Genomic DNA, 20,379 nt, shown 5'->3' on the forward strand with positions numbered 1-20,379 from the left:
AAGACATAAACATATGACATATTTATCAAATTTACAGAAGATAACTGAAAGTGATATTATTAATACTCCAGATGACAGAGTGTAAAAAACTAAAATGATTGTGAAGTTCATCAAGAATAAAAATTAAAGCCCTGAATGTATATTCAAAACTCAATCACATAAACATGGCAGGGAGCACACTTTGTTTGACAAGAATTCAAGTAACAAGATCTAAGGCCTATAGTTTACCACAAGCTAAATGGAAGTCAAGGTATATCCTCACTGGTAACAAACAAATGCATTCTGAAAAACTGGGACATCTACAACAAGGAAGGTATTTGTTTCTCTATGATCTAAACCCGTTAAACCACATAGGGAACAGTTAATCCACTTCAGGAAAACTTAATTTGATACTGAAAACTTGCAAAAACAGTAACTGGCAATGTTTTATCCTGTCTGCTTAACTGCTCCCCAACCCAGAAAAATATTCTACCATTCCTGCCACTGGTAAGTATGTTCACAGTATCTTTCAAATGATTATTCTGTTGATCCCAAATCCCAGTACAGCTCTAACACTGACTGGGTAACTGTGAAGTGATTTAATGGTAGTGTAACACTGTGTTCTGACACAGAGCCACAAAGCTGGCTACTTTACAGCCACCCCACCACAATGCCCATATCTATCTGTATGACTATCTTCTCCAAAATACCATATAAAGTCCATCTTAACAGGTATGCGCAAAATGCTAATGGCTACTACAGATTTTTAAATAAGGAAAAAATACAGTATAGTAAGGTTTTAATATATAATCACAGAACTGACAGAAATCTCATTCATCTATTCCACTGCAAAGAGGAAACCAAGACCAAGACAGAAGCAAATTGCCACAGTGTTAGCTGCAGTACTCAAACTAAATTTTTATCACAAAAAACTACTATATTTAATATATAGGCATATGGTAGGAAAATAGTTCAAAGGCTGACCAATTTTTTAACGAAAAATAACAGCAATGAGAAATAGTTTTAGTCCTATCAAAATATGAAAGACTAAAAAATGTTTAAGACTGAAAAGATATAGCACTAAAGACACTAAACATTAATGCCTAGAATATGAATTAACAAAATCCTTCTGACAAGTAATATGGGGATCTTCATACTCTTTAATAAGTAATTCCCCATAAGATAATAATAAAAAGGCAAAATTCATCATAAAGATTTTCAACAAAGTGAAAAATATAAAACAAAGTCCTAATTAATGAAACATCAATAATACATTCTATATGATAATAGTCATTAAATTTGTTTATTAAGAGTTTTCACTTAACACCAATACAACACATTGTATGCCATAAATTTCTCCCAGGCAATAACTTTTATGGAATATTGATAGTTTCAAAATTTTGAAATATTGGCAATTTCCATCAACTAAAATTATCATATTGTAAATATATTGTAAAGTATAAATAACAAAGAAAAACTATTATATATAACAATGTGGTAAGCAAAATTGTAAAGAGGGCAGCCCCCCATGTCTTCCCTCACCCCAACAATGGCCAAGATCCCCACCTCCTGGCTATTCAAGCACTATCCTAGAAGTGCTGGGGAGAAATTTTCCAAATGTAATTGAAGTTCCAGGTCAGTCAATGTCGAAATAAGAAAATTATCTGGGTGGGCCTATTTAAGTCTCGCAGGACTCCTGCTGAAGCATCCCTCATGGGAGCATGCTACTCATAAGAAGGCAAGCCCTAAAACAAAATGCAAATTCTGCAGGTGGGATAAGTACCTGGTGGGAGGTACACAGAGCTGATTCAGTGCAACAGCCATCTCTCCTTTCTCCCTCACAACCGCGTATTTCAATGTGCATGCTACAATCTGTTCCATATCCCATTTCGCCAATCTCAAGACCCTTATTCTTTTCTCCTAACAGAAACTTAATTCCTTTCTCTCTATATAGCAATGTTTTTTATTCGTCCTTCATAAGTGTCCCTACAGCATGTCCACTAGCCAGTCTTCCTTCCAGTGAACCAACCAAGTCCTTTACCTAGGCCCCTCCCCTAATGTTCCATTGGGAAAATTCCGGTTTCTCTTTAACTGCAGCACCTTAATTATAAGGTAGAATGCTTATGTTAAATGGGGGAAAAGAAGAAATAAAATCATATATGGTTCACAATTATAAATCATACTCTCAGACATGATGAGAAAGGGGACCGTATCACAAAGGGCAATATTCTTTCTTTTTTTTTTTTTTATAGCTGAGCCATCCTGCCACCTGTTGGCAGCTCAGCTCGGGTTGGGACGCGAACCATTATTGCTCAGAGCTCGCACTCTTGAGCGAGCTCTTAACCAACTGAGCCACTTGGCCCGCCCAGCAATACTCTTTGAAACTAACAATTTGGAGAAGTTTATATAAGAAAATCATGTTTATATGATGTTGAATTTAAAACTCTCTGCATTGTAAGAACTCATGAAGGAAATACACCAAACTAATCTCACCACTGTGGGAAATGGGATTATGGGTGACAGTCTCTTTTTTGTTCCACTTCTCTGCATTGTCTGTATAAACATGTTTTGTCTTTATAAAGGAGAAAGGCTTTACTAAGAAAGAGAGAGAGAGACGAAGCAAGCTAGCTAGCTTCTTCCACCTCTGCATGTTACCTACCTTACAGCAACCATTTGCAAACTCATAACAAACTGTCATAAATAAATGAGATTCTACAGAACTCCAATGGGCAAAACTAGGCATTCGTATTTATAGTCAATTTAGGAAAGAACAAAAATAAAGACATGTTTATCATAGGATATACCCATGTTATGGTAATAAAATGGATTTTTGTTAATCATCGTGCCAAACTATGAGATATCTGATGCGAGTTAGAACCACAGTGGAGATGCCAAACAAAGCAGAAAAGAGAGGGAGAAATAACCTGTCTCCTTCCCTTTTCCTCCCTCCAGTCTTCTACCAAAGCCTGTAATAATCAAACCTATGCAGAGGTCTGCTGGCAAAGGAGGCCAGGAGACGTAGTTCGCAGAGATAGCCTCCTACAATAGAGATAAAAGCATAAGGGCAGGAAATCCCAACCCCAGATCCATGGCAGTAATTACTTAACAATGAAGACATAGTTTTATATGTAGTACAATAACAATTATTTAAAATAGATTGTTTTATATAAAATGCCCTCATATTTTGAAAAGGCACAGTAGCCAAATAATATCCATATACATACATACATACATATATGTGATCAACAATAAATAAGATTGTAATACTAAATTTGTACTGTGAATAAAGAGAAACTAAGAAAAATGAGTAGTTAATACTTAAAAACAACAAAGGTAAATCTGAAATTGTTATAGAAAATCAACAATAACATCACTGAATAAGCATTCACAAAGAACATGAAAATGCAATTAGTGTAAGAATATACTACTATTAAAGTGGCTCAGGAATGTTCTTTTCTTCAAGAAACAAAAACCCCTATACAACATGTGTGGGGAGAGGAAGTCTGGATCAAAATCTTACTAATGTACAAGGCTAGCAAACAACATCTGAAAATAAGTCATAGCGAAAAACAGTGCCTTTCCACCACTTTTCACTGTTTTTTCTTTAACAGACTCAAATCTTATTTATTATGTTCCTTTTATTATTTGTACTCAGAATTTGAGGGAGAACACAACAGCTTTAGACTTTTATAAATAATATTTCTTCATGATGATGAAAAATAACATTACCATTACTTTCTGCTTAAAATATAATAGTAAAAGGGGAAATCTTTGGCCTCTTAAGGAAAAAACTTTGTAGGCGTGATCTCTTTGATAGTATGGCTATATACGTATGCATATGAATATGCATATGAATATGCATATACATACAATCGACTTAAAAGGCAAGATTTGAATATAAAATTTGTTCTGTCAAGAAAGACAAACAGGATTGCCAGTTTCCAAACTCAACCACAGCTTAACCATAGGAAATAAATGCAACAAATCTCTTTAATAAAACATGTTTACAGAATTTTAATTGGTCTAAGTATTATTTCCTTTCTTACAAAGGAATAAGAGACAATGGAGTAAAATCTAATAATCATCCCAATACCACTGAAAAGCTAAATTTATTAAATCTATAGTATATTATCACTAAAGTGATTTTTTATTAGTTTCAGGTGTATAAAACAACATAGTTATTAGACATTTACACACCTCACAAAGTTATCCCCAACAAGTTTACTGCCCCTCTGACACCATACATAGCTATTATAATACCATTCACTATATTCCCTATGCTGTACTTTACATTCCGTGATTATATTTTTTTAATTATAGTTAACATTCAATATTATTTTATATTATTTTCAGGTGTATAGTATAATGGTTAGGCATTTATATAATTTATGAAACAATCCCCCACATAAGTCTAGTACCCCTCTGACACTACATATACTTCTTACAATATTACTGACTCTATTTCCCATGCTGTATTTCACATCCCCATGACTATTTTGTAATACCAATTTGTACTTCCTAATCCAGTCACCTTTCTCACCCATCTCCCTTCTAGCAATCATCAGTTTGTTTTCTGTATCTATGAGTCTATTTCTGTTGCATTTGTTTATTTTGTTCTTTAGATTCCACATATACATGATGAGATCATATGATATTTGTCTTTCTCCATCTGACTTATTTCACTTAGCATAATACCCTCTAGGTCCATCCATGTTGTTGCAAACGGTAAGATTTCATTCTTTTATGGCAGAGTAATGCTCCATTGTATAAATGTGCCACAGTTTCTTTATCCAATCGTCTATTGATGAGCATTTCAGTTGTTTCCATATCTTGGCTATTGCAAACAGAGCTGCAGTAAACATAGGAGAGCATATACACTTTGGAATTAGTGTTTTGGATTTCTTTGCATAAATACCCAGGAATGGAATTGCTGGGTCATAAGGTAGTTCTGTTTAATTTTCTGAAGAACATCAGAACTGTTTTTTCACAGTGGCTGCACCAATTTGAAATCCCACCAACAGTGCATGAGGGTTCCCTTTTCTCCACATCCTCGCCAACACTTGTTGTTTGTTGATTTATTGATGATGGCCACTCTGACAGATGTGAGGTGACATCTCATTGGGCTTTTAATTAACACTGAGCATCTTTTTCATATGTCTATTGGCCATGTGTATGTCCTCTCTGAAGAAATGTCTATTCAGGTGCTCTGCCCATTTTTTATTGGATTGTTCTTTTTGTTTTGAGTTGTATGAGTATGAGTTTTTTATGAATTTTGGATATTAACCCCTTATCAGGTGTATCATTGGCAAATACCTTCTCCCATTCAGTAGGCTGTCTTTTCATTTTGTTGATGGTTTCCTTCGTTGTGCAAAGAGTTTTTGGTTTGATATAGTCCCATGTTTCTTTTTCCCTTATGTTTCCCTTGCCCGAGGAGATAGATCAGCAAAAATATTACTAAGAGTAGCGTCAGAGAGTTTACTGCCGATGTTTTTTTTCTAGGAGTTTTATGGTTTAAGGTCTTACATTTAAGTCTTTAATCCACTTTGAGTTTATTCTTGTATACGGTTTAAGAAGGTAGTCCAATTTCATTTTTTTGCATGTATCTGCCCAGTTTTCCCAGCACCACTATATTGATTATTAAAGAATATGTATGTCGGGCCAGCCAAGTGGCTCAGTTAGTTAAAAGCATGAGCTCTAAGCAACAGGGTCGCCAGTTCAATTCCCACATGAGCCAGTGAGTTGTGCCCGAGCTGAGCTGACGCTGAGCTGCTGACAGGCAGCCAGATGACTCCGTGGTTAGAACATGCGCTCTTGGCAAAAAGGTTGCCAGTTCGACTCCCACATGAGATGGTGGGCTGCACCCCCTGCAACTAAGATTGAACACGGCACCTTGAGCTCAGCAGCCGCCAACGGGCAGCCGGATGGAGACTGGACTTGGAGCTGAGCTAGCTGCACCCTCCACAACTAAGGTTGAAGGACAACAACTTGGCTGTTCCCCTTCCCCAATTCCCCAATAAAATCTTTAAAAAAAAAAAAAAAGGAATAAATATGTCAAAAAGAAATTCAATAAACTGAGTTATTGGTGTGAATATTTTCAAAGGAATTTTGGTATAACAAAATACCCTTTATGTTAAAAACAGATTACATAAAATTTTCTTCATTTATTTCCTCCAATATGTTATCTAGAACTACTAATGTATAACTGCTAAAAAACAGAAATGGGTATCAAAGAGGGAGGCAGGTATGTTTAAGTACTTAGATAATTCACAAATCATACAAATAGTCATTAAATAAGACCCAGGGATAAACTATATATTTATTCCTATTTAATTCTCTGCATTGACTGGGAATAAGAGGGTGGTAACAGTAAAGCAAAAAAAAAAAAAACCCACGATTTCTGAAACTGATTAAAAACTAGTTATTTTGCAGCAAAGGAATTGCCTTTAAAGTTCACTTCTGCTAGAAAATATCTCCTCAGAAAGAATCAATTAGCAGCAGAGAAATAATTATTCAGAAGCAATGTTTAAAATAATTTAGGAAAAATTATTAGCAAGTGCCATTAGTATAATTATCACAAATTTTCTACTGGGCAACAGGAGTTAATCAACTTAAAAATTAACACACTGACATAATAGCAAAACTTTTAAATAACCTGAAATTTATACTTTCTGTACTGGAGATTCATCTTTTCCTTCATCTCACACTCCCATCTGCCCCAATCATTAAAGACAATCCTACTTATCCAGCAGGTATTTATTCATATGAAACTATGGGGTTGCAATGTTGTATATAATTTTATCAGGCATTTTATAAAATAGTCCCTAAGAAAATCTAAAAATAATATACTATTAACTTTATAGGCACTTTATTCAGGTAAATTATTGCTATTAATAGTTTTCAGTGCTGCTGGGAAATTATACTGGTCTGTTTCTACACTTGAATTTTGTATATCAGATCTGCTAATAAAAATGTGTGTATAATATTTAAACATATTATAAAAACATAAAATATAAATTCTTTCTGGAATAAGGCAGGGTATGACTAGAAGAAGTACAGAAGGGAAGGAGAACCACAAATGATGGACACACTAAATTAGAAATTTTCTATTAAAGGAAGAAATGGCAAGATTCCAGACTATTCATGACACTCCAGTTGAGATCTGTAAGAATAACTATTCCTCTAATAGCACGTTATATGTACTTTCTCCTTCAACATTTTGTAAGTTGAAAGTTTTTTGAAAAGCCATATAAAAAATCCTATCAGTAAAACATCCAGATCACCTAAAGTCTTAAATAGCATAGTATTTGGAATGCAGTTTTCAGTTTAATAATTAACAATAGGCCAACTGAGTGGCACGTTGGTTAAGATCTGGCTTGGGACGTCAGAGGGCCCCGGTTCGGAGCCCACATATGAGGGCCAGTGACACTGTCCTCTACAGCTAAGATGCTGAACAACAGCTCAACCTGGAGCTGGGCTGCTGTGAGTCGCAGGCGTAGGCTGCAGCCCCTGCTGCAGTGGGTTGCCATGGGCTACTGTGTGTAGCCAGCAGCCAGCATGAGCGGCCAGCAGCCGCCGTGAGGGGAAGTCCAGAAGCCAGCGACTGATCTGCCTCACCCAGGAAGAGCGCAATGATGGTGCCAACTTGGGCCAGTGAAGCAACATCCTCCACAACTAGACTGAAGAACAAAAAGACAGCAACTTGTCTGTTCCCCTCCCCCAATTCCCCAGCGATGTTCCCATCCCCCAATTCCCCAATAAAAATCTTAAAAAAAAAAAATTAACAATAAAATGCCGGGTTTAAGATCAGTTTACCAGTTCAACAGATTTTAAACATAACTTTATAAAACTTGCTTATTTTCAACACTTTCTAACCTGTAAAGTTAACAATTCATACAATTCAACCTAATACCAGGGGTACCAAAAAAATGTATACACATGACTTGTATTCATCTTTGTTATCAGTATATACTGAGTATTACAATTTTTTTTTAAAGATTTTTATTGGGAAATTGGGGGGATGGGAACAGTGCTGGGGAATTGGGGAAAGGGGAACAGACAAGTTGCTGTCCTTTTGTTCTTCAGTCTAGTTGTGGAGGACGTTGCTTCACTGGCCCAAGTTGGCACCATCATTGCGCTCTTCTCTGGCGAGGCAGATCAGTCGCCGGCTTCTGGACGGCCGCTCACTGCGGCTGCTGGCCGCTCACGCTGGCTGCTGGCCACACACGGTAGCCCATGGCAATCCACTGCCACAGGGACTGCAGCCCACTCCGTCGCCGGCGACTCATGGCAGCCCAGCTCCAGGTTGAGCTGTTGTTCAGCATCTTAGCTGTGGAGGGCAGTGTCACTGGCCCTCATATGTGGGATCCGAACCGGGGCCCTCTGGCGTCCCAAGCGAGTTCTTAACCATCGTGCCACTCGGCCGGCCCATGAGTATTACAATTTTAATACAGTTTTTTCCTTTCTTAAAATGTGTATACATTTTTCTTAGCACCCTCTGTATAAATCCCAAAACTCCCAGTAGTGCATTAATTATCTTCAATAATTAATATAACACCACTTGATTCATGCCAGAGAATTCCCGCAATCTTCAGTCAGAAAAGGATGCACCATGAAATGCAGTAGGCTTGGAGTTGTTTATTAAAGAACTCTGAATATACTGGCAGAAATTCAAAACCTGGGCTTTGCATATTAATTAATGGTCACATTTGTGATTGTTCCACAAAGCAATAGATTTATACAATGTCATGGGGCAATAGATTGGGGGAGGGGGGTTATCATCACATTATGAGGGGTGAAATGTCTAACTATTACATTGTTTTGTACACCTGAAACTAATAAAAAAAAAATCTGCCCATCAGTCAAAATAAACAGTTAAACATCACACAATAATAAACACCTAAAGATATTCACTGAAGGAACATTTGCAAAGACTGTTTTATTATTTTATTCAAATTGCAAATGTTTTTATAGCTGATGGATAAAAGGAACCACTCTAAGTTCCATAGAGGGTGGACACTTATCAATCCAAAAAGCAATAAAAAAATATACACCTCTTCCAAAATTACCTCTTCTTCAAGATTATTAAGAGAGAAATAACCCAGCTATTCTATCAATCCTCATTCCTCTTTAGAAAGTAAGGAACAGATGGGGGAAATGGTCCAAATACAAAGGGTACTTTTGAAGTCTATGAAAAATGCTACGGTCTAAACTTTCTTTTGAAAGGTAAAGAAAATAGAAGGGGGGCGGGGACAGAAAATAAAAAAGAAAAAATTCATGTTAACATCCAACAAATGAGATATAAGAAGCAGGAAAATTCAGGACATTTTCTATGGAAAACAAGTGGTTCAATCTGTCCAGAGAATAACAATTTCATCCTTTAAAAAATATTTACTGAGAATTTACTATGCCAAAACAGTAAATAGAAGGTAAATAGAAGTGACAAAGTCCCTGTACTCAAGGAACTTACAATCTAATGGAAAGGAAAGACAATATTCGTCTAAATATTCAGTATTTCCAAGTACTATGGAGCATGTAAAGCAGAGTAAGAAAGATAGAGAGGTGGGCAGGGTCATTATTCCATCTAAGACAGGGAGAAATGGCAGCACTTAAGTAGCATTTGATGCGAGACATGAAGGAAGAGACAGCAATCTTTGCAGATTATACAGAGAAAGCACTCCCAGCAGAAAAGCACACAAACACTAAGGCCCGGGAGTGGGCGGCTTGGCATATTCCAGATATAAACAGTAAGGAGGCCAATGTGACTGGAGTAAAGTGACCAAGTAAGGAAGAACCTCATCTTTTAAGGAAAATGAACTAAAACAACCATATCATTTATAATAAATGCAAGGTTTTGAACCTGGGTGACTGGACTCAAGTTAGTCTTATTAATATAAACTATAAAGTTAAAAAGCAGAAACTCATTTCAGAGAGCAGGAAAGATGAGATTTAGTGAAAATCTGTAGTTCACTGTTTCTGTGGGCCCTTCAGGTGGGAAATAAATTCTTAGAGGGTTAGAGATATGAACACGAAAGTTATCTGTACAGAGATGAGAGTTCAATCTGTAGGAACAGTAAAGAACTGGGAGGAAACAAGCATAAAGAGACCAAGTACACAGACCCCTGTGATGCCTGCATAGCCGGTAGGAAGAAGAGAGGCAGAGGGAAAGAGCCCGCCCTCCAGGAGTGAGAGCTTGTGATTGTGCAGGGGGTGGGGGGGGGGCAAGAGAGCACATGCTGAAGCACATGTGTTTGTTTATGAGAGAGGAAGAGATACAGAAAAAGGAAGGGAGGGGTGAGGGGAAGGGAGGGAGGGCAGAGATGTTTATGGACACACATACAGTGTTGACAGGGAGCATTAACTATTTATTGTCCTTTTAAATTTTTTGATATTTTGGAAGTTCAAAATGTGTAACTTGTTTTCATTTTCATGACCCTAGTTGTTAGTATACGTGACCATTTTCAGACAGAAACACTGACTTTATTTTATCAACACAATTTCATTGCTATAACATGACCTACTTTAGCCCTGAGCCTTGAACACATTAACTTTAATGGTAGAAAAGATTACAAGTAAGAACTGTTCCTAACAACAACAAAAAAGATTCAAGAATTAACGGATACAGTCTAAGCATATTGAAATGATCAATACTAACAATAAAATGAATGGAGAAACACTAAGAAATATGATGATTAAGGTGGTTTTAGTTAAAATATTCAAAACTGGTCAAAGACTCCCTCTCTCACGTTCTTTCCAGGTTTCTTATCTTAATTTTTTAAGAACCTAATATTTACTTACAAAATAATTTAATTGTTAAGTCACTGCAAGTAAATATATTACTTAATTTTTTAAAACTCCAAAGCTTTTTATTAGACTTCTTAAAATACTTATTTTGTTACAAATTTTTGAAGGATAATAAATAAATCATAACCATAAAGGTTTTAGGGTTTATTTTTGTTTGGATTTTAAAATAGCTATTTAGAACAGACCTGTTACTAATAAGGGGATTGAATCAGTAATCAAAATCCTCCCAACAAATAAAGCTCCAGGACCAGATGGCTTCACTAGTGAATTCTACAAAACATTTAAAGACAAGTTAATACTAATCCTTCCCAAACTCTTCCAGGAAATCGAAAAGGGAACACTTCCAAACTCATTTTACTAGGCCAACATTACCCTGATACTAAAACAAGGCAAGAAAGGTACAAGAAAAAAAATTGCAAGCCAATATCCCTGATGAAAATAGACGCAAAAATCCTCAATATCAGCAAACTGAATTCAACAGTACATTAAAGGGATCATACACCATGATCCAGTGAGATTTACTGCAGGGATAAAAGGATTGTTCAGCATCCACGATTCAATCAACATCTGCAATTCAATCAATGTGATACACCGCACTGACAAAATGACAGATAAAAATCACATGACCATCTCAATAGAAAAAAAAAGCATTTGACAAAACTCAACATACATTTATGATAAAAACTCTCAATAAAGTGGGTACAGAGGGAAGGTACTTCAACATTATAAAGGTCATATATGACAAGCCCACAGCTAGCATATACTCAATAATAAAAGCTGAAAGCTTTTCCTCTAAAATCAGGAAGACAAGGATGCCCACTCTCACAACATCTATTCAACATAGGATTGGAAGTCCTAGCCAAAGCATTTAGGAAAGAAAAATTTAAAAAAGGCATCCAAATTGGAAAGGGAGAAATAAAACCATCATTATTTGCAGATGACATATAAAAAAACATAAAGACTCCATGAAAACTGTTAGAACTAATAAATAACTCCAAAATTACGTGATATACAATCATTATACAAAACTCAGTTGTGCTTCCCTACACTAACAACAAACTCTAAAAAAGAGTAATTAGGAAAGCAATCCCATTTGCAATTACATCAACAGGAATAATATACCTAGGAAAAAATGTAACCAAGGAGGTGAAACACCAGAACACTGAAAACTACAGCAAGTTTTAATGAAAGAAATTAAAGACACAAACAAATGCAAAGACAGTCCATGTCCATGGATCAGAATATCAATATTTTTTAAATGCCCAAACCCAAAGCAATCTACAGATTCAATGCACTCCCTATCAAAATTCCAATGACACTTTTATAGAAACAGAAAAATCCTAAAATTTGTATGCAACCACAAAAAAAATAGCAAAAAAAAAATAGCAAAAGCAACCTTGAGAGAGAAGTAAAAATCTGGCGGTATCATGCTTCTTGATTTCAAACTATATTACAAAGCTATAGTAATCAAAACAGTATCATACTGGCACAAAAAAAAAGACAGATCAATGGAAAAGAATATAGCGGCCTCCTCCCCAAAATTTACACATATATGGTCAATTAATTTATTACAAATGAGCCAGGAATATACAATGGAGGAGAAAAGACAGTCACTTCAATAAACGGTATTGGGAAAATTAGACCACCACATGCAAAAGAATAAAACTGGACCTTGGGGCCGGCTGAGTGGCTCAGTTGGTTAAGAGCTCGCTCAAGAGTTTGAGCTCTGAGCAACAGTGGTTCGAGTCAGCCCGAACTGAGCAGCCGTGAGCTGCCAACAGGTGGCGAGATGGCTCAGCTAAAAAAAAAAACAAAAAAAAAAAAATTATTTGTATCTCTACTGGATAAAATTCTCCATGTTAGCCTCTGTTTCTGCAGGCAGGATGGCTCAACAAAAAAAAAAAACAAAAAAAAAAAAACTGGACCACTATTTTATACCATACACAAAAATTAACTCAAAATGGATTAAAGACTTCAACGTTAAGACATAAAACTTCTAGAAGAAAACAAAGGCAGTAAGACCTTGAAATCTGTTCTGATGATTTTTTGGGTTTGACATCAAAACAAAAGGCAACATGAGCAAAAGTAAACAGGTGAGTGGAACTACACCAAATAAAAAACCTTCTCCAGGGCCGCCCAAGTAGCTCAGTTGGTTAAGAGTTGGTTTCGGGGCACAGGCTCTGAGCAGCAGGGCTGCTGGTTCGGTTCCCAAATGAGCCAGTGATGCTGCGCCCTCTACAGCTAAGATTCTGAACAACAGCTTGACCTGGAGCTGGGTTGCTGTGAGTGGCTGGCGATAGCGTAGACTGCAGCCCTTGCTGCAGTGGGCTGCCGTAAGCTGCCGTGAGCGGCCGTCCAATGGCCGGCAAGAGACTGCCTCACCCAGGGAAGAGCGCAATGATCATACCAACATGGGCCAGTGAAGCGGCATCCTCCACAACTAGGCTGAGGAACAAAAGGACAGCAACTTGTCTGTTTTCCTTCCTCGATTCCCCAACACTAATCCCCTCCACCAATTCCCCAATAAAATCTTTTAAAAAACAAAAAAAAAGCTGGAGTAGCAATACTTATACCTGACAAACTAGACTTTAAAACAAAGGGTATAACAAGAGACAAAGAAGGACCAGTAATTCCACTTCTGGGTATTTACCCGAAGAAACACAAAACACTAATTCAAAAAGACACCCACATCCATATGTTCACTGCAGCATTATTTACAATAGCCAAGATATGGAAGCAACCTAAGTGTCCATCAATAGGTGAATGGATAAATAAGTGTTATATACTAAAGATGCCAAAAAAACGTATACACATTTTAAGAAAGGTAAAAACTGTATTAAAATTGTAATACTCAATATATACCAATAACAAAAGATGAAAGCAGTCACGTTTGACTTCTGCAATCACAAGAGGTGCTCATAGTGATTACCCATCAGAGTAATTTTAATACAGTTTTTTCCTTTCTTAAAATATGCATACATTTTTTGGGCACCCTCGTGTGTGTGTGTGTGCACGCGCGCGTGCGCGCACACGCATATATATACATATATACATTATATACATATATACGTGTGTGTATATAATGGAATATTACTCAGCCATAAAAAGAATGAAATCTTGCCATCTGCAACAACATGGATGAACCTAGAGGGTATTATGCTGAGTGAAATATAAGTCAGAAGAGAAAGACAAATACCATATGATTTCACTTATATGTGGAATCTAAAAAACAAAATAAATGATCAAACAAAACATAAACAAACTTATAGATACAGAGAACATTTTGATGGTTGCCAGATGCGAGGGGGGTTGGCGTGCTGAGTGAAAAGAGGGAAGGAAATAAGAAGTACAAATTGGTATTACAAGATAGTCGTTGGGATGTAAAGTATAGCATAAGGAATATACTCAATAACATGGTAATAACTATGTATAGTGTCAGACGGGTGCCAGATTTTTAGGAGTGGATTTTTTTTTAAGTTATATAAATGTCTAATCGCCATGTTGTATACTCGAAATGAATATAATATTGTATGTCAATAGTAATTCAAAATGCAAATTTTTTTTAAAAAGTAATATTTTATAAGGGTTTCTCTTTTTTTCTTTTCTTTTTTATTGTGAAATACATTTTTTTAAATTAGTTTCAGCTGTACAACACAGTGCAATAGTTATACTTTTTACCCCTCAAAGTGACCATCCCCCTCCCTCAATCCGCCGCCCCACTCCCCCTCTACCCAGCATCATACATATCTATTGTAATTCCCTTGACTCCACTCCCACACTATACTCCACATCTATAAGGGTTTTCCTCAACAAATTTCATTCTCAACGTGGTATTTCACTTTATTATTGGAAAAGAAAAAGGTCCCAAACTTTCTTTACTCTTACTTCATTAAAATCAATGTGATTTTCTAGAGCAAGTGTAGTAAAATAATACTTCTTACCTCATTTATAGTCTTTTCATTTTTGCAACCTAGCAAAGGACTATTTATTGAATGTGATGATTTTTTAAAATAGAATTATAGCATTTAACAACTTAACAACAATTACCACCTTTCTTCCCATTCAATAAATTCAATGTAGAGTTTTTTGGAGATTATAAAAATTGTAGAAGGTTTAATAATGGGCAAAAGAGATTACTAAATATCCTTTCAATGGAATACTGGCACCCCCAGGGATTACGTGATTCAACAGGAGCATGGGACTTGCTTGTCTTTGCCTAGGCTATTTTACATCTCCGCAGAGTAAAAGTTAACTTGTAGAAAACTGACAGTAGAAATAATTCTCGTCCACAGAAATGCAAATTGTTTCTAGTGGAACTAAACAATTTTGCTAGTTTTGCATTCATCTGCATCAATAGCATGACTGACCTGTAACAATAAGGCTCTTTGAATTCTCCTCTGAACCCACTGTAACACTTAACTGATTCCTTCATTAATTAATGAGTTAAATACCTTTGGTGTGTGTTCATTTTATATTTGTATGATTATATCCTTTTTTAAACTTTACCCTTCAATAAAATGAACAGAAGATGATCCCTATCTTTCCTCAGAGAGCTCACAATATAGTAAGAAACATAAATACATTCATAACTAATTACAATGAGATTAAGTATTACAATAGAGATGAACAACATTCTATGACAAATAAAATGATTTTCTATCTGGAAGGTTTAAGAAAGTCTTACATCTTGAATTATAATCATATGACAAGGCAGGGGTCAAGAAACTAGAGCCAAGGGCCAGCCGAGTGGCGTGTTGGTTAAGAGCTGACTTTGGGACGCTGGCTCTGAGCAGCAGGGCCCCGGTCCATATCCCACATGAGGACCAGTGACGCTGCGCCCTCTACCGCTAAGATGATGAACAACAGCTCAACCTGGAGCTGGGCTGCCATGAGTCGCCAGCAATGGCGTAGGCTGCAGTGAAGCTGCAGTGAGCTTCCGTAAGCTACCATGTGTGACTGGCAGTCAGCTTGAGCAGCCAGCAGCCAGCGTGAGCTGCCAAGAGCCGCCATGAGCGACTGTCCAGAGGCCGACAACTGATCTGCCTCACCTGTAAGAGCACAACGATGATACCAACATGGGCCAGTGAAGCAACGTCCTCCACAACTAGACTGAAGAATAAAAGGACAGCAACTTGTCTGTTCCCCTTCCCCGATTCCCCAGTGCTGTTCCCCTCCCCCAATTCCCCAATAAAATCTTAAAAAAAAAAAAGAACCTAGTGCCAACTCAGCCCACTATCTGTTTTTTTACAGCCCATGAGCTAAAATTAATTTTTACATTTTTAAATGTATGGGGGAGGGGGATCAAAAGAATGATTATTTAATTACATGTAAAAGTTACATGAAATTCAAATATCAACGTCCACAAATAACATTTTATTGGAACACAGTCACATTCATTTATGTATTACCCATGAGTGCTCTCACGTTACAATGACAAAGCTGAGTAGCTGCGAAAGAGACCTTATGTGGCACTCACTCTCATCAATTCACACTGCTGTTCAGCACAGCAAAAAAAAAAAAAAAAATTGCAGTATTGAGTTATTAACTCAACAGCATTTCAAGTTCCACATGTATCACCAAAACTACTATTTTTAAATTACCAATTCGTACAGGTCATGTAAAAATAAGCAAAGAGAAAAGTGGACTTTGAATGTCATGCTTTTAAAGCACAGTAAAGTGTGGGTTTTGTTATCAAATTGGATGGCAAAACATTGTTTATTATTCAATGACACTACAGCTGTGCTAAAAGAATAGAATATACATCAATATTACCAAACTCTGCATTCATCAAAATATTCTCAATTCACAGGAAAGCAACAATCTGAAAAATTCAAAAATTCTAAGTGACACAGAATTTCATCACAAAAATAGAAACAAGATTATATCCAAAGTAAATTTCCAGGTAACTCATTTGGTATCCAAGCAAGAAAAGCCATTTACCATTTACCAAAGGTGGGTCAATTAAATCATGTTTGACTATAGCAGCCAAGAAATACATCCAGAGAAAACAAACTGTGTAAGCCTATTAGCCTTTTCAGTGAGAACAGTTGCTTGAAGAGTTGAGGTTATTGGGAGTAAAATCAATAGTAAATTTAAAAACAAGGCAAATGATTCCAAGTGGTTTTCCTTGACTCTTGATAAGTCAACAAATGTAACCAACATTGCTCAGTTGTTGTTAAGGAGTCAATGCTGACTTTAAAGTGGCTCAAGAATTAGCCCCTAGGAACAGTCTACATGGGACAACTATAGGTGACAATATTCTCAAATAAACTCAGCAAACATTCATTCAGTACAACCTGAAGTAGAATCTACTAAGACACAGTATAACTTTTGGTAAAAAATGTGTGGAACAGAAAAGGCATAACTGGATATACTTTCAACCTCTGTTACTGAACACTAAATGGCTTTTGTAATTAATTTCTGCTGCAGATTTTATGTTATTTCTTAATAAGTTTTACCTAAAATTAAAAGGCAAACCATAGCTTATAGGAGAAACTTACACTGTGGTATTAAATAGAATCGCAAGTAATCATGAGCTGCAATACATACTTCCCAAATATCAAACATTAATGCAAGATCAGAGATCTCCATCACCACATAAATTTGCAGTGAATGTATTTCCCAAGCTCAAACTACAGTTCCAAAAGGTTTTTTCAGACCATCTTACAAATGCAAGTTAATTTCAAAATTCATTTAACTATTGCAAAATTCATTTAACTATGCAACTGAGAAGCTTCTACCTAACCTTCAATTGGACGTCTGACATGTACTGTTATGCTAAAAGGCAAATATTAAAAGATGAATCTAAGAGAATTCTGTAAATGCCTTCTAAGTGATGAATATATCCAACTAAAATTATATGCCCACAAAGTGATGTATTTGACAGTACATATCTGGATGAAAAGGCAGTTTCAAAAATGAAATACATAAAATCTCATTACAGATCAGTATTGACAGATGAACAATTTGCATTCAATTTTGATGAAAAGAAATACTAACTTTTAACTACAATTTAAATAAAGTGTTACTCTCCAAAAAAGGATTTTACTGTTCTTATTAAAAGGCGTGAATACAAAAAACTATATTAGATTAAATGGGTATTTCCAACTTATGTGGAAAACTACACTGCATAGTATTTTTCCACCTAACACTCAACAAAAACTGATTTCCAGCATTTCAGTGAATGTAAACTCCATTCTTCAGGTTGATCAAGGCAAAAAATTTAAACTCATCTTTGAGATCTCTTTATTTCACTCTCTGTATCCCCTTTATCAGCAAAAATGGTTGGCTTTATCTGTAAAACTATACCCAAAGTCTATAATCATTTTTCACCAAATCTACCATCCTGATTCAAACTACCATCACTGTACCCTATTATAGTAATCTTCTAACTGGTCTCCTTATTTCCTTTTACCTTCCCCTTTAGCCTACTGACAGCAACCAGAGACTCCCTTTAAAATTTTAAGCCAGATCATGTCACTTCTCAGCCAAAAATCCACCAATGGTTCCTCATCTCACTCAACATAAAAAAACCAAAGTCCTTATAATGGACTACAAGAAATATATGATCTGCTCTCCACACCCCCAAACTACTTCTCTGACCTCATCTTCTTCTTTCTCCCGGCTCAATTTAAGCCATAAGTCCTACTTTTCGTGTTTTTTTCTAACACTTTTTAATCCTATGCAAAGTCTTTAACTTGTTCTTCCATTACCCAAAATGACCTTTACACAGATAAACACATTACTCACTTCCTCATATCCTTCAGATGTCTGCTCAAATCTCACCTTCTCTCAGCGGCTCTTTGTGATCACCCTATATAACTAGCAACTATCCCTTCAATACTCTATCCCTACCATTCTGTAACCTACTACTCTGCATTAATTTTCTATAAAAGCACATACCACCACTTAACATATTAAGTATGTAATTAATTGCTTTTTCTCCTATCCCATTAAAATATAAGTTCCACAAATTTCTGTTTTATTCAGGGTGCTGCACACAAAGTCTAAAACACTGCCTGAATAGATTAACAGATACTTTCTAAATGAATGAACAAAGCAACAACAACAACAAAAATTTTTTCCTGTAAGTAATGCTTCCTCAGTTCCTTTACCTTACTTAAGTAAAAAACAAAAAAAAACAACAACAACAACAAAAATATATATATATAAATATATATATATATATATATATATATAAAATTGATTTACCATTGCACTAAGTGTTTCTTCCCAATCAGGCCGCTCTCGAGGGTGAACGTTTCTGTGTAGTTCTGGAACAAAATCATCCTCCTCAGAATGTACCGTGGACTTCATCTTCCTAGAGATCAAAACATGAAAAACTGTGATAAGAATTCTTATTTCTAAGAAAACTTTCTAATGACCACAATTCGAAGTAGAGAAAAATATATGAGATTTAAAGTTTAGTTAAAAGAGATTTGATGGCTAGTTTTATTTCTCCATTTCTACTCTAGATTTCTGAGATCTTTCCTGATGTACCAAACACCTGCATTTATTCCAGAGACAAAAGTAAAGCTTATAACTAGTTAATCTTTCTGGTCTGTGGTAACTATTACATAAGGACTGACATTATCTGTTCAACACAGTTGGAACTTGGAAAAGATTTCCAACAGCCATCAATATTTATTGCACTGTGCTAAGTAAGCATTAGATTAGTAAAATTCCAGGATGAAAGCAGAAATACTTGTTTCCAATTTATGAAGCATGGGGTATTAAACTAGCACTTTCAAGGAGAACAACAATGAATACTTAGACAAAACATACAAAATTATTTGTCAGAAGGCACAGGAAGACAGTCAATACAGATAGGATTTCTGGGGCTACATTCTTTGAGATAAGAAAATCCATGAAGCCCTCCAGCCCCGGCAGCTGCAGCCCGACCCACAGCGAGCTGAGCGGCCTTAGCTTCTAGTGGAATGGCGACGGCGGCGGCCAGCCTCAGGAGACCACTAGATCACCTCTTTCCGCGGCCTCGCTATGGCTACTTACGAACAGAGCTGCGCGCAGCCAATGTGTACTCCTCCATCATATGCTGACCTTGGCAAAGCTGCCAGAGGTATTTTCAACAAAGGATTTGGTTTGGGGTTGGTGAAATTGGATGTGAAAACAAAGTCATGCAGTGGTGTGGAATTCTCAACATCAGGTTCATCTAATACAGACACTGGTAAAGTTACTGGGACCTTGGAGACCAAATATAAATGGTGTGAGTATGGCCTGACTTTCACAGAGAAATGGAACACTGATAACACTCTGGGAACAGAAATCGCAATTGAAGACCAGATTTGTCAAGGTTTGAAGCTGACATTTGATACCACCTTTTCACCAAACACAGGAAAGAAAAGTGGTAAAATGAAGTCTTCTTACAAGAGGGAGTGTATAAACCTTGGTTGTGATGTTGACTTTGATTTTGCTGGACCTGCAATCCATGGGTCAGCTGTCTTTGGTTATGAGGGCTGGCTTGCTGGGTACCAAATGACCTTTGACAGTGCCAAATCAAAGCTGACCAGGAATAACTTTGCAGTGGGCTACAGAACTGGAGACTTCCAGCTACACACTAATGTCAATGATGGAACAGAATTT

General features: G+C 36.4%; 1 protein-coding gene and 1 pseudogene across 2 annotated transcripts in view; one reads left to right on the plus strand and one right to left on the minus strand.

The window, feature by feature from the left end:
- Positions 1–19,097, minus strand: part of LOC109392075 (rho GTPase-activating protein 32-like) — a gene marked incomplete at its 3' end in the record, with an annotated part of 62,169 nt that extends 43,072 nt beyond the window's left edge. The window contains exon 1 of the mRNA XM_019660177.1: positions 18,991–19,097. Within this exon, the coding sequence (XP_019515722.1) occupies positions 18,991–19,095 (105 nt within the window). The remainder of the gene's footprint in view (positions 1–18,990) is intronic.
- A 645-nt stretch (positions 19,098–19,742) lies between these two features.
- Positions 19,743–20,376, plus strand: LOC109392076 (voltage-dependent anion-selective channel protein 2 pseudogene; annotated as a pseudogene). The gene has a single exon (XR_002125993.1). The product of XR_002125993.1 is annotated as a voltage-dependent anion-selective channel protein 2 pseudogene (transcript).
- The last annotated feature ends 3 nt before the right edge of the window (positions 20,377–20,379 follow it).

This window comes from Hipposideros armiger, unplaced genomic scaffold, assembly GCF_001890085.2.
Source record: "Hipposideros armiger isolate ML-2016 unplaced genomic scaffold, ASM189008v1 scaffold_313, whole genome shotgun sequence".
Classification (NCBI taxonomy): domain Eukaryota; kingdom Metazoa; phylum Chordata; class Mammalia; order Chiroptera; family Hipposideridae; genus Hipposideros; species Hipposideros armiger.